A 14,806-nucleotide genomic window follows, 5' to 3' on the forward strand; every position below is an offset into this window, starting at 1 on the left:
CAAGATAGGAGATTTAGTCGTAATTAGAGACAGTCGTAGGAAAATCGGACAAAGTTCAAAGCTGAACACAAGTTATAAAGGACCTTATCGAATAGCTAAAGTATTAGGATACAACCGCTATGTCGTACGAGATATACCTGGTTTCAATCACCGAGCACGACCTTTAGATACTATTCTATCAGTAGATAAGATTAAACCGTGGATTAAAATTTCGGACGAAAATTCACTGTTACCGAATGAACGAGCGAGCGAAGTAAACGTAGGATAACCCGTAGATTAAGGAACTCGCGAGCAACGTAGGCGAAGAAGGGCCGACGCGAAGTTAGCCGCCCTTATATAAGCTTGGTCAGCACCAGCCGCGGGACGCAGCTGAAGCAGGATGGCCGAGTTGTAAGATACAGACGAGGGAGGACAGCACCAGTCTATTCCGGGGGGGGAGCCACGGGAGAAAGACCGGTCCTAAGAGATCAGACTCGACGGATGGAGAAAAGGATAAAAGGAGACGCAGGGAGAAAGACGGAGCTTTTTACCTTTGGCTTTTCGCCTTTAGCTTTTTGCCAATCAATGTCGAGACGAATAATAGAAATAGAGTCAAGTCGAAGAAAGAGTCGTAGAGCGTTAAGCTTTGTAAAGAGATATATTTGATATAAGTTGCGGTGTCGGATACTATTGTATTATTGTTCATATAAAATATACATACTTATATTCTTGTTCATAATAAGAAGAGTTCACATTAATCGCTCGGAATCTTAACATCCTGAACATCCCTCTTTTACAAACTAAGGAAGAGGATCAAGAAGAAGAGAGACAGAAAGATAATAGAATAGAGAAATAGAGGATCTCTCTTTTTTTAAATCTTACAATATCGTGATATCTTGCTTGATCACTTTGGATAACCTTGTCAATGGAACAAAATTTAGATCAATGAACCACAAATGTAATACAAGTTGAGTAATTATCTGCAAGCATCATTACTTGACATTTTTCCGGCATACGATTCGGTCTTGATACAACATAAATTTTCTTACTTCTACTATTTTGGTCTTCACATAGGTATTGTACATCATCAAAATCTTTTATGAGTCGTACTGTCACACAATCATACTTCTTTTCTTTTGCTAAGTATTAGGTGCGCAACTAAGTTCTCGCTGTTTTTTTGATGAAAATGCAACTTTATTGTGAAAAAATGGTTACAAATGAATCATTCAAAATATTGCCCATCGCTAGCGACAACTTTTCCCCATCTTTCTGGCAGAGCTCGAATACCGTCACGGTAGAAGTGTTCGTCTTTTGAGGTTATCCATGAATCAAGCCACTTTGAGATGTCTTCACATGAGCGGAACTGCTGATTAGCCAGACCATGTGCCATCGAACGGAATAAGTAATAATCGGACGGCGCAATATCTGGGGAATATGGCGGGTGGGGTAGGACTTCCCATTTGAGCGTTTCTAAGTAGGTTTTAACGGGTTTGGCAACGTGAGGCCGAGCGTTGTCATGCTGTAGAATCACTTTTTCGTGCCTCTGCTCGTATTGTGGCCGCTTTTCGAGCAGTGCTCAGCTCAATCGCATCAATTGAGTTCGATACCGTTCCCCAGTGATGGTTTCGTTCGGTTTCAACAGCTCATAATAAATAACACCGCCCTGGTCCCACCAAATACACAGCAAAACCTTCGCAGCGTGAATATTCGGCCGAGCCGACGACGTAGAAGCATGACCGGGCAGTCCCCATGATTTTCTTCTCTTTGGGTTGCTGTAATGAATCCATTTTTCATCACCCGTAACGATGCGATGAAGAAAACCCTTCCTTTTTTGCCGCTGGAGCAGTTGTTCACAGGCGAAAAAACGACGCTCAACGTCTCTTGGCTTCAAATCATAAGGAACTCAAGTTCCTTGTTTTTGAATCATTCCCAACGCATGCAATCGCTTGAAAATGGCTTGGCGGGTAACTCTTAATGCTGAAGCAAGCTCTTTTTGCGTTTGGCACGGATCCTCATCGAGCAATGCCTCCAATTCAGCGTCTTCGAAGGTTTTTGGCCTTCCTTCACGCGAACGGTCGTCAACATCGAAATCACCGTCTTTGAAGCGACGGAACCAATCACGGCACGTTGTTTCACTTAGAGCAGCATCTCCATAAACATTTTGGAATTCTCGATGCGCTTCAGCCGCCGTTTTCTTCGAATGAAAGAAGAAAAGCAACACTTCCCGTAAATGACGATTATTTGGCACAAAATCAGACATTTTCACACAACCAAAAGTATATGACGCAAAAACAAAATCACTAATGTGTCAAAGCGGTTTGTTTACCATATGTCTAAGCTTGGTTCATGACGTTTTGGTTATGTCACAATCGACCAGCACTTACTACTGGAGCCATCTCTTGAAAAACAGCGGGAACTTAGTTGCGCACCTAATATATACATGCAAAAGACATTGTGACTGCGTCAATAATTAAATTCTTTTTCTTTTTACTGCCGTTTATAATTTCCACGTGCAGCTGGCGAGTAATGTACTAATTATCGTGTAACAGTTATTATAGTTAGGCCAAGTTAGGTTGGAGTGCCATATGACGCGGAAGTCCCAGCGGAACGGAACGTGCGTATCCAGGGCGACCAATAAATGCGAAATGGCGCGAAAAGAACTTCTTTCCTTTCTTCCTTCCTTTCTTCCTTCCTTTTTTCCCTGTCAATACTGGCTCCAGGCATTTGATAAGACTAATGCCCCTACGCCACTAATCGATATAAACGTATTTAATACGTATTTTGGATTTTAATATGTAATTTGGCAAAGCCACTGTTTTTGATGATAAAGTTTAATCACGTATTGCCACCGATCCGCTCATGCGAGTTGCGAGCCAGAACTCCGCGCGAAAGAAACGGAATGGCTGTGACTGGTCGTGTTTGCTCCGCGCGTTGCGTTACGCCGACTCTCTCTCTCTCTCTCTCTCTCTCTCTCTCTCTCTCTCTCTCTCTCTCTCTCTCTCTCTCTCTCTCTCTCTCTCTCTCTCTCTCTCTCTCTCCCTCCCTCCCTCCCTCCCTCCCTCCCTCCCTCCCTCCCTCCCTCCCTCCCTCCCTCCCTCCCTCCCACCCCCTCCCCCTCCCTCCCTCCCTCCTCCCTCTCTCTCTCTCTCTCCCTCTCTCCCTCTCTCCCTCTCTCCCTCTCTCTCTCTCTCTCTTTCCCCCTCTGAGAGATAGACGTATGATTTGTCGCTCCACCAAAATCATAGGAGTACAAGGGACATATAATTCGGAGGGTTGTGAAAAGCTTCTTCAGAGGTGTGGGTGTGGATAGAGGGTGCATGGGAGAGACGGCGAATTGAAGTGCGCTGTTATGAGGATGTGGGGAATAAAATTCTAGATAGAATTTTGTGCTGGGCTTTTCATACCTGGGAGCTGGTTGGGATAAGGAGTACGGACGTGTTACAGATATATAGTAGTAGAGGTGAGGGCAAGGTTTAGTAAATAAGCAAGAGTGAGGATATGTGGCATGTCGGTTGTCGATGTTGACATGATTGGCTTTAATTATGCGGAGTATAGGTGCTCTGCGTGCAGGAGCGAAATAAAGAAAATAGCTGTACTGTGTAAGAAGTGTACTACACTTTTCTATCATCCCGGTTGTTTGTTTAAACGTAAAGTCTATAATGCACACAAGGAACTAGTAAATGTGAGGGTCCTTACGAAGAAATAAAAATTGAGTGTGACATAGAAGAAGTGAAGAAAATAACAACGGGAGAGAGTTGCAAAGAGGGTAAGCGAGCTAGAGGAGTGACGGTATCGATATCAAAGGTGTCAGAAAAAATGAGTAATTCTAATATAGAGATGAGAATTGATTGGATGGTGAGAACAATGAAAGAAATGAAAGATGCAATGGCTTGTAAAAATGAAATCAAGATGATGATCAGGGAAATAGTAAAGGAGGAGCTCCAGGAAATTAAGAGAGAGATCGAGGAAATGAGAGGAATGCTACGGGAGAAGGTCGGAGGACTCACAGACGGGATGAAGAGGGACTATGCGAAGGCGGTGCTGGAAAAGAAGAAGGAAAGTGTAATAATAGTCAAGCCAGGCAAGCAACAAGAAAGTGAAACTACAAAGAAAATGATGAAAGAAAGAATAGACATTAGAAATATGGCAATAGGAATAACAAAACTCAAAAAGGGTAATAATGGAGCGGTTGTACTTGGATGTGACAGTGAGGGTGAAATGGAAAAGTTGAGGGTTACGATGAAAGACAAGATGGGTGACGAATATAAGATACTGGAGCCGAAAAGAATTAAACCTAAGATTAAAATAATAAATATTAGTGAAGAGGTAGTAGAATTGAGTGAAGACACCTTGGTGGAGGCAATTGTAAAACAGAATAGAATTGATGATGACAGAGAGGGTTTCCACATGAGAGTCATTAAAAAGATAGTTAGGGAAGCGTGCAACAGAAAAGAGAAGGGAAAAGTTGTTCCATGGTAATGGAAGTGGATGAAGTAACTCATCAATTAATACTAGAGGAAGGAAAAGTAAACATAGAGTGGAGGAGGTATGATGTGTTGGATTATCTTAGTATTAAAAGATGCTTTAAATGCTGGGGATTTTATCATATGGCCAAGAATTGTACACGTGAGGACACATGCCACCAATGTGCAGGAAAACACAAGAGTAGTGAATGCAAGGAAACAAAGAAAAGATGTGTAAATTGCATATACAGGGTGTGCCAAAAGAAGCGGGACGGTCGAATATTTCGCGAAATTTACATCGGATCGAAAAATTGAAAAACACGTGTTCAATATTTTTCAAAAATCTATCGAATGTCACCAAATACGACCCCCCACCCCCACCCCCTGCGAGTGGGGCGGGGGGCAACTTTGAAATCTTAAACGGGAACCCCCATTTTTTATTGCAGATTTGGATTCCTCATGAAAAAATAAGTTACTTTTATTCGGGACATTTTTTTCGAATTGTTGATAGATGGTGCTGTAATCGCAGAAAAACAAATACAGATCAGAAGTCTGCAAACGGTCAAATTTGTCGGGACATACGCTTCGGAACACAAAATTAGTATTTTTGAAAAGGCTATCTAATGATGCTACAGTAGACCGATAGATGGCGCTCTAATTGCAAAAACAATTCTTTCTCGCAAGTGAAAGTATTTCTACAGCTAATATGAGGTTAACGTCTTTCGTTGATTTTGTATCTGACTTTATTAAAAAACTACGTTTAGCATAACCCAGGAACAACGACGTGGACGTAGTAGTTTTTTGTTCCCTTCGGGGTGCTTGTTTTTAGTGAGTCCCCTTGCCTCTCACTTATCGGGGTGCTTGTTTTTAGTGAGTCCCCTTGCCTCTCGCTTATCGGGGTGCTTGTTTTTAGTGAGTCCCCTTGCCTCTCACTTATCGGGGTGCTTGTTTTTAGTGAGTCCCCTTGCCTCTCATGATTGCCGCCAATAACTTTACTGTAGTAAATGCTCAAATTGTGCACCGTTTACTTCCTGGCAGTAAGCTAATCGATGGTAAACAGATTCGATGGAATTTTTTAAGTATTCTGCAGGTATTTGGGCAGCTACATCAATTATTCTTTGACGCAGTTCATCTAAATTTTGAGGTTTCGTTTCGTAAACCCGATTTTTTAAATAACCCCACAAGAAAAAATCAAGTGGAGTTAAATCTGGTGACCTGGCAGGCCATTCGATCGGACCTCTTCGTCCAATCCAACGATCAGGAAAATGTTCATCTAAATAATTACGAACGTTCCGTCCGTAATGAGGTGCAGCACCATCTTGCTGAAACCAAACCTGCTCCAAGTTATCGCCAGCAATCTCCCTTATTGTTGGAATTATTTCATTTCGAAGCATGTTTTCATACCTTTGAGCAGTAAGATTACCATCGATAAAGATCAATCAAATGATTATTTATTATTCCAGCCCAAACGTTTAATTTCTGTGGGTATTGGGTTTTGCTCTCTCGCATCCAATGTGGATTCTCGTCTGCCCAATACCTGCAATTATGCCGATTACAAGTACCATTCAATTGAAATGTTGCTTCATCTGAGAATACAATGTTGTAAAGAAAGTCTGGATCTTGATCTATTCTAAGTATCATGTCCTCACAAAATTCTAAACGTCGGTCGGGATCATCTTCATTTATCTCATGATCAAGTGTCATTTTGTAAGGATGCAATTTATTACTTTTCAAAATCCTGCGGACTGAAGATGTACCAATTTCTTGAGCTTGGGCAGTTCTACGAAGACTACTGTGAGGATTTTCCGTAAATGATAATAAAACATTCAACGCTTTTTCTTCGTTTGTTGCTGACTTTGGTCTTCCTAATTTAGCTCGATCTTTCATAGAGCCTGTAGCTTCAAATCTTCTAACCGTTCTCTCCACAGTCGATTTGGAGATAGGATCCATTCCAATTCGAAAAGTATCATTGAAAATATCTCTTGCTTCCGAGTATGACCTTTTCCTATCACCCCAGCCTACCATCGTTAGTAATGACATTCTTTCTTGTTCATTAAGATGAGCCATTTTGAAAAAAAAAACACATTTTCAAGTAAAATTTTTCTTTATAGATGAAGGTTCATCTGCTTGAATCAACTTAAACAGTTGAACTAATGTGTCATTTAAAAAGTACCTACCAAATGGATGAAGCAAAAAAAATCACAACAAAAATAGTCCACTTTTTGTTTACGTATTTATTAATAAAGAAAAGAACTCTTATCTTGCTGAATATTGTTTACACGAGTATGGAATCACAAACATTTTCATTTCTACTTCAATAGATTAGTTTTCGACAGGTTTATTTTTAATTTGCTTATTGAATAATGGCTGGTAGAGAAGCCGAAAGCTACTACAAGAATACAGTTTATCGTTAATAAAGTGAGGTTCGTCAATTTATAATTCTTCGAATGTTTTATTACCTAGTGTATTTTATAGGGGACTCACTAAAAACAAGCACCCCGATAAGCGAGAGGCAAGGGGACTCACTAAAAACAAGCACCCCGATAAGTGAGAGGCAAGGGGACTCACTAAAAACAAGCACCCCGAAGGGAACAAAAAACTACTACGTCCACGTCGTTGTTCCTGGGTTATGCTAAACGTAGTTTTTTAATAAAGTCAGATACAAAATCAACGAAAGACGTTAACCTCATATTAGCTGTAGAAATACTTTCACTTGCGAGAAAGAATTGTTTTTGCAATTAGAGCGCCATCTATCGGTCTACTGTAGCATCATTAGATAGCCTTTTCAAAAATACTAATTTTGTGTTCCGAAGCGTATGTCCCGACAAATTTGACCGTTTGCAGACTTCTGATCTGTATTTGTTTTTCTGCGATTACAGCGCCATCTATCAACAATTCGAAAAAAATGTCCCGAATAAAAGTAACTTATTTTTTCATGAGGAATCCAAATCTGCAATAAAAAATGGGGGTTCCCGTTTAAGATTTCAAAGTTGCCCCCCGCCCCACTCGCAGGGGGTGGGGGTGGGGGGTCGTATTTGGTGTCATTCGATAGATTTTTGAAAAATATTGAACACGTGTTTTTCAATTTTTCGATCCGATGTAAATTTCGCGAAATATTCGACCGTCCCGCTTCTTTTGGCACACCCTGTATATATAAATGATATAATTAAAAGCTGCCCAGAAGGATGTAGTATAAAATTATTTTCAGATGATACCATATTGTATACAACCGGCGAAAGTTGTAATGAAGTTGAAAAAAAAATGAATTCTATGTTTAATAAAGTTGAGAGATGATTAAGAGTAAATGGATTAAAGTTAAATGCAAGTAAAATAAAATATATTGTAAGGGGTGTGAAGAAAGAATTGAAAATGTGTACGGTTTTGAAATGTATGGATGGGACAACAATAGAACAGGTGGAAAAAATAAAATACGTCGGTGTAATCATTGATAGTAAACTAAAAATGGGTGACTATTGCGATTATATGTGTAAGAAGATAGGGAAGAAAACAAGTTTTTTGAACAGGATGGGTAACAGTATATCGGCGGGTATAAGATGTATCATATATAAATCGATTATTGCGCCTCACTTTGAATATTGTGCGACTATATTAATTGGGATGAGTAAGGAGCAGTTAGATAAATTGCAAATAGCGCAAAATCGTGCAATGAGGGTCATACTGCAGTGCAGACGGGATACTGAGATAGAATGTATGCTGAGGGCTTTGCAGTTTATGACGGTGAGACAGAGGTTGTACTACAATACAGGTATATTTATTTTCAAAATAATGAAAGACCTTTGGCCTGATTATTTGAGAAGGAAGATACAAAGAGTGAGTAGCATTAGTGGTAGACAAACGAGGCAAGGGGAAAATATTGTAGTGCAATTTCGAAGAACAAATAATGCGCAGAAATGTATGTTTTACAATGGAATAAAGATATATAATGATTTACCGATGGAGATAAGGTGTTGTGAGAGATTGGAGCATTTTAAGCGAAAACTAAAGAAGCACATTTTAGGTATAAGTTAAGTATAAGTTAGTGTTAAGTTAATTCACAGCAACTTTTGTATTTAAATGTAGTGTAATAGCTGAGAAAGCTAGTAAAGATCAATCAATCAATAAAAATCTCTCTCTCTCTCTCTCTCTCTCTCTCTCACTTGAATGAATGAGAGAGTGCACCCGAGTGCGTTCGGAAACTGCACTCGGGTGCAGTTCCCGAACGCACCCGGGCGCAGTTTCCGAACGCTCTCTTGAATACATATGGACCAAAGTGTCCAACGGTTAATATTGTGAAAACAACAACGTGCAAAAAGAAATTGTTTTTCTAATTAGTGAAAAATGCCTCGAAATAAATACAAAAAATATTTAGAATACAAATCGAAAGAGACAATACCAAAATCCACAGCGGTGAGTCGACGTATGGTATTGGAACAAGATGAGGTAATTGTCTTGAACCTATACAGTCCCCGGCGAAAATTAATATCGGAGTGTAAGTCGAATGTAAGTAGAGTAACAGATACGTAAACGATGCTTGTAGGAAGAAAAACTTGAAACAACGAAGCGTAAAAGAGTTATTTACGTTTATTTTGTACGTTAATGTTGTTTCAATTTTCGCCTCCTAGAAGCTTCGTTTACGCATCTGTCATTTTATTAACATTCGACTAACATTGCGATATTCATTTTCGCCAGGGATCCATTACCTCTGTAACACTTTTCCATAACATTTTTCTTTATAATAGGCGACGAATGTAATGATAAATGAAGTTAATGCATCGTTTTCTAATTGTAATAATATGACATCTCTTAACGTGGATACAACAGATTGTTCCGACTTTGAAGAAGAATTGGAACAATATGAACAAAGAAGAGATACAGAGGTCAATGAGTGTGAGGTATATTTATTCCTACATATTGTAATGAAACTAATTTCATTGAGATAAACATTAAGTATATATACGTATACCTTATTTCATTTCTTTTCATTTACTTGAAAGAAAACAGTAAAACTAAGCGAAGTGTATAGCTGCATTGAAAATATGGTATATTTATAGGTTAACAATATAATAATTGGTGACCATGAGTTGTGCGATGCTGTTACAAATAATATCAATGCAATATCGAACCCTGTATGTAACAGTGCTGATAGTGATAACGAAAATGAGAGCATTAATGATATTTATGAGAATAAATGGCTATACAATGTTATTCAAGATAACTATTGTTATGACGATGAAGGTGTATGTGATGACAAAGACAGTGATGACGAACCAAATGAGTTCAGACAGAATAACAGAGTACATGAGGTAAGAATTACTTCTATTGTCTCCAATGTTTTCTTTCATACAGATAAAATTATAAGATTGTAATTATAAGATAAAATTGTATATCTGTCAATATATAGGGGAGAAGGGGGCAGCTTCGTACAGGAGGGCAGCTTTGTATAATTTAATAAGCGAGTATAAATTGTAATTTTGAAATGGCAATACAGTTGCCATTTCAAAATAACAATTTGTACTCGAAAAAAAGGACAGATAATTTATTATTCGTAATGTTCAAAGCTGCCTCCTGTACGAAGCTGCCCGTTTCTCCCCTACAATTATATTTTATATGTGCTAGGTATTCCAATGTTACAGTGCTATTGAACGTTAAAAAGTTATAACATTTTTTTTAATTTTTGTGTTGCAGGAATTTTCTAACATGAAGAACATAGAAGATTCATATCTGCAAAATGTTTTGTGTCCATGCACAAAGACAACTGTAGGAGAAGCATTACTTCTTTATATGACAGTAGCACAACGACATTCTTTAACGTGGGTCACCACAATTGATATGCTGAAGTTGATAAATGTACTTTTTAATAAAAATGCTGTACCTACCACTAAGTATAAGCTAATAAGTATTTTCCTGCAGAAATGGATAAAGTGCAATATCATATGACTTGTCCATGATGTACTAAGTATTTGGGTAAACGAGAAACAATGACTGAAAATATGTTATGTCAATGTAGACACATGATTAAATGTCTTGAAACAACATCATATTTTTTAGAATTTAATGTGAAATCACAACTGCAGATTTTATTTTCGGATACAACTATAATAAATAGTCTTTAAAATAGATACTACCGAAGGAAGTTTAATGTAGATGGATTAGAAGATATTTATGATGGAGAACAAAAAGTATATTCAATGTAATTTTTTACGAGATGAATATAACTTTAACACTGATGGATGTCAAACAACAAATTCCTCCAAAGTATCTGTTACGTCCTGGAGGAGAAACGCAACTTGACGCTTGCTTTCGCAAGCTCCGACGTACTCGCAAATCTGTGGAACAGATCAAGGATCGGAATGACCCCTTTATCTGGCGCAGACGTATGTCGGTGGTCCTTTATTTAGGTCAAGGAACTGAATCCTTTTATCTGGGATAAGACCGTGAGCGACAGTTGAGGGAAGGGAGAATTTTTGGTTGAGAATAATTATTTGGAAAACGTGATTGGTTTACAATTACAAACAACTTGTTTTATTAGTGATTAGACGGAAGTTCACAATGAAATAAAATTTGTAAGATTTTATAATGTGTCTGTATACATATGTGGTTAACAATCGCGCTCAGAACAATGATTCTCGATTACTCAGAACAATATTCCGTGTTCGTTATGTCCGACTGTGATCGAAAGGATTGGGCCACTGACGTCTGATTTAACAATTAAGGAGGAATGCCAAGGAGGATAGAAAACGGAAGTAAAACGAAAGGAAAAGAAAAGAGAGAGAAGAAAAGATAAAAAAATGAAACGAGAAAGGTCACTCAGGTAAAAGAAAATATAAGTAACTTACTGCTGGACTTCTCTGATCTTAGTAGACAATGAAAGGTGTGGTTGCTGCGTCTCTGTGAGGATGGACCCAAGTTGCGCCAAGGACTAGAAACTGGTCTCAGCAGGATCTCTCGCAATGTCTCAAGGGTGCACGAGATCGTTGCACAGAAGAATAGATGACTGAAAAACACTGATCTGACTCACTAGTAGGGTTGGTTATCAAAAAACCCTGAAGGGATGTTGGAGAGAAGGCTCTGTCCTGGCTGCGGGTCGGTCGGGAGAAAAAATAGAAGTGGCATAGCTTTTTTACTTTACCAAAAACGTCACCTCGGTCGAGAGGTGGGGTTTGGGAAGTTGCGTTAGGCTCCAAAGTTTATGTCCAAATATGGGTATAGGATTTTGTTGCAAACTTTTCGGAAGTGGGGTTTTAGTAGGGTTCTTAGATAAATATGATAAAGGATCGGGTATCTATGGCAATAAAAGATTTCAAGGTTTCGCTAAGGTTAGTCAGAGGTTGTGCGCGATAGGAATTTATGAATAACGTGGGAAACGCGTGAGTTTCCGAAGATCAAAGGCTAGCAATATCATATAACAGCATGAAAGATTGTCTGGTCGGTCCGTCTTCAAAGAAAATTATTGCTCCAAAGTTATTTAAGGGAAGTTATTTAAGGTTATTTGGAGAGGTAGTATGTGGCCAAAATGACTCAACGGATCTTTTCCGACGGAAATAGAGGAAACTCTGGTAATTAAAGCAGAGAAAAAAGAAAGAGAAATCTGTGTGTGTGACGTCACAGTTCTCGGAGGATCGTGGAATGTGAACATTTGGTAGTATAATATAAAATGCAATCTGCCCTACTTGACAACAAATTCAAAGTACGCGGAGTCCGCAGGACGTAACATATCAATGTGGCCAATATATTTAATGATTAATGAATTTCCTTTAAACGTTCGATCAAGAAATATTATTATCGCCGGTTTATGGATTAATAAATCTGAACCACAAATGCAAGTTTTTCTTCAGCCTTTTGTGGATCAAGCAAATGACTTGGCCACTACAGGTTTTGTGTGGAAATTTAATAACAAACAAATTTGCAGCAAAATATATCCACTGCTGTGTTGTGTTGATTCTGTCGCAAGATGTGCTATGTTCAACATGAAACAATATAACGGACGTTTTGGATGTACTTTTTGCGAACACCCCACGTCAGAAATCAAGGGTGCAATAAAGTACCCAATTTCTACAAATGTGCCACAAAATCGAAGTGATGCTTCAATAAAAAGAGATATGTTACTAGCTTACGAAGCAGGTGAGGGACACGACGTTAATGGTGTGTGAGGCCCTTCTCCTTTAATGAATCTTAATTATTTCGATCTTGCTAGAAGCATGGTTCCAGATTATATGCATTCTATTTTGTTAGGTGTCGTTCGAAAATATACTGAAATTATATTAACTACGACTAACGAAGATTTTTATGTCGGGAGTCCTGACAAATTTCTTATTATTAATAGCCGTTTACTCCAAATGTCACCACCAATGTCTATATCAAGAAGCCCACGAAAGAACGAAGTCTAACTGAAAGAAAGATGTGGAAAGCTTCAGAATGGCGCTCGTGGTTAATATTATATTGTTTGGTATGTTTACATGGAGTACTGCCACATAAGTATTTGCGACATCTAGCATTATTAGTACATGGCATCAATATTTTATTACAGGCTTCAATCACTTCAGCTATGTTACAACGCAGAAAGACTTCTTGTAAGATTTGTTGTACTTTTTCAAAAGTATTTCAAACAACGAGCGATGACTTTTAACGTTCACCTCATTTTGCATTTATGTGAAGGCGTTACAAATTGAGGGCCATTATGGACTCATAACACATTTCCCTTTGAAAGTCAAAATAGACATCTTCTTCAATTGATGAACAATCCGAATCGAGTAGCAACTGAGGTAGCATGTAGAATATTGTCATTCCAAAAAATGTCTTTATTTAAAGAACGAATACATTCGAGTCCAAATATACAAAAATTTTGTGAAATGATATCCTGCAAAAAGCCATTATTATCGAATGTCACAAAAATTGATAATTACCTTCTAATAGGACATGAGAGGAAATGTAATTTCACTGCAGAGGAAATTGCGTCTTTAGATCATCCACAACAGTACACTGAATTCGATAAATTTATATATAATGGAGCGAGATATACGACGACGACGTATCAGTCTCGACGTTGCAAAAAATATAACGATTCTGTCATACGCATGAAATCAGGCGACATCGGATGTATTACACGTATATTGCGAACAGATAGAGGAGGAATGACAAAAACTGTATTATTAATTCGTATTTTTGAATTAGAAAGTAGTTCTTTCATTACCGATAATAACATCAAAGTAGAGCACATAAGGAAATGTTATAATTTAAACTCTGGCTTAAAAACATTTCAACCAGAAGATATAATAGGTCAATGCGTGATGATAGAAAGTTCTAATAGATATTACATTAGCGTTATATCAAAAGGATGTATCGGCGATTAAATGAAGACGATTTTCACTCCGCATATGTTTCATTTGGATTTTATATACAATATTTGTAACATTGTTTTATGTGTAACTTGATGGGATGAAAAAAATATATTTACTTAAAATTTTAATCACTTGCTTACTTTTTTAAATGTTTTGAATAATATCCTGTTTTTGTCCAGTAATTTCATTTTCATGATAAATAATTGTAACGAGGCGCAGATGCACCTCGTTACTACCGGCCCGACCGACCACCTGTCGGGCCGAAGAACGGCGCTTTGCGCCACCCTAAAATAGCGAAGACGATCGCGCCGCCGTTATCACGCGCCGCCGCTATCGCGCGCCGCGGCGATCACGCGCTGCCGCTAGCGCGCGCGGCCGCGATCACGCGCCGTCACCGTGCCTCGCGCCGATAGGCGCGCCTCTCGATCGCCGCCGTATCAATCGTAGCGCGAACAACTATAAAACTGCGGCGATCGAGCTCCTAGACACCAGACCGATCCGTACCGCCGATTCGATCTAGACGCTTGTATGTCGAAAGAGAGAATATCCGGACCGTTTCGCTCTGCTTTCCGTATTCCGACTACCCGACCGGCGACTAAGCAAACGGGATTGTGCGTCCGCAGTCTCGATCGAGCGTTCTCGATACTTGGCCGTCTCCCGTCTTCCTGGGCTCGTGTGTACGCGTGCTCAGTCGAGCGTACTCGACAGTCTCTCGCCTTTACCCGCCGCCTCGAGTCAGGGGTTCGTCCGTCGGCGAACTCCGCTGAGCGTACTCAGCCTTTAGGCGATCCGTCTAGCGACCAGGAACCCGGGACGGTGTGTTCGCCGTCTCCGCTGAGTGTCCGCAGCACTTGGTCGCTTTCCTCCACGAACGTAGGGAAAAGGGAAGGTGCGTACGCCTTCTCTGTCGAGAGTCCTCGGCCCCGATGAACGAAATCATTTCGCGTATCCCGCGACTTGCGTGCGTGCGTTCGACCGGGATTCGAAATCTCCGGTCCGGCGACCATTTTTACGCGAGCAATTCCG

At 39.4% G+C, this 14,806-nt stretch overlaps 1 protein-coding gene across 1 annotated transcript; it reads left to right on the plus strand.

Annotated features, from left to right (window-relative positions):
• The first annotated feature begins 8,662 nt into the window (after positions 1–8,662).
• On the plus strand, positions 8,663–10,443 carry LOC105181487 (uncharacterized). The gene is made up of 4 exons (XM_019840598.2): positions 8,663–8,882; positions 9,182–9,334; positions 9,494–9,745; positions 10,128–10,443. The coding sequence occupies exons 1-4, from the start codon at positions 8,781–8,783 to the stop codon at positions 10,377–10,379; spliced, it is 759 nt and encodes a 252-aa protein (XP_019696157.2). The 5' UTR covers positions 8,663–8,780; the 3' UTR covers positions 10,380–10,443.
• Positions 10,444–14,806: the final 4,363 nt, after the last annotated feature.

Source organism: Harpegnathos saltator, unplaced genomic scaffold, assembly GCF_003227715.2.
Source record: "Harpegnathos saltator strain DR-91 unplaced genomic scaffold, Hsal_v8.6 scaffold615, whole genome shotgun sequence".
Classification (NCBI taxonomy): Eukaryota; Metazoa; Arthropoda; class Insecta; order Hymenoptera; family Formicidae; genus Harpegnathos; species Harpegnathos saltator.

What these genes read in the sequence shown, in the direction of transcription:
- LOC105181487 (XM_019840598.2), top strand. Translation starts at nt 8,781, where the DNA reads ATGCCTCGAAATAAATACAAAAAATATTTAGAATACAAATCGAAAGAG. An exon ending in TGGTATTGGAACAAGATGAG is followed by an intron (nt 8,883 to 9,181) that starts GTAATTGTCTTG and finishes TCTTTATAATAG; the next exon opens with GCGACGAATGTAATGATAAA. An exon ending in AGAATAACAGAGTACATGAG is followed by an intron (nt 9,746 to 10,127) that starts GTAAGAATTACT and finishes TTTGTGTTGCAG; the next exon opens with GAATTTTCTAACATGAAGAA.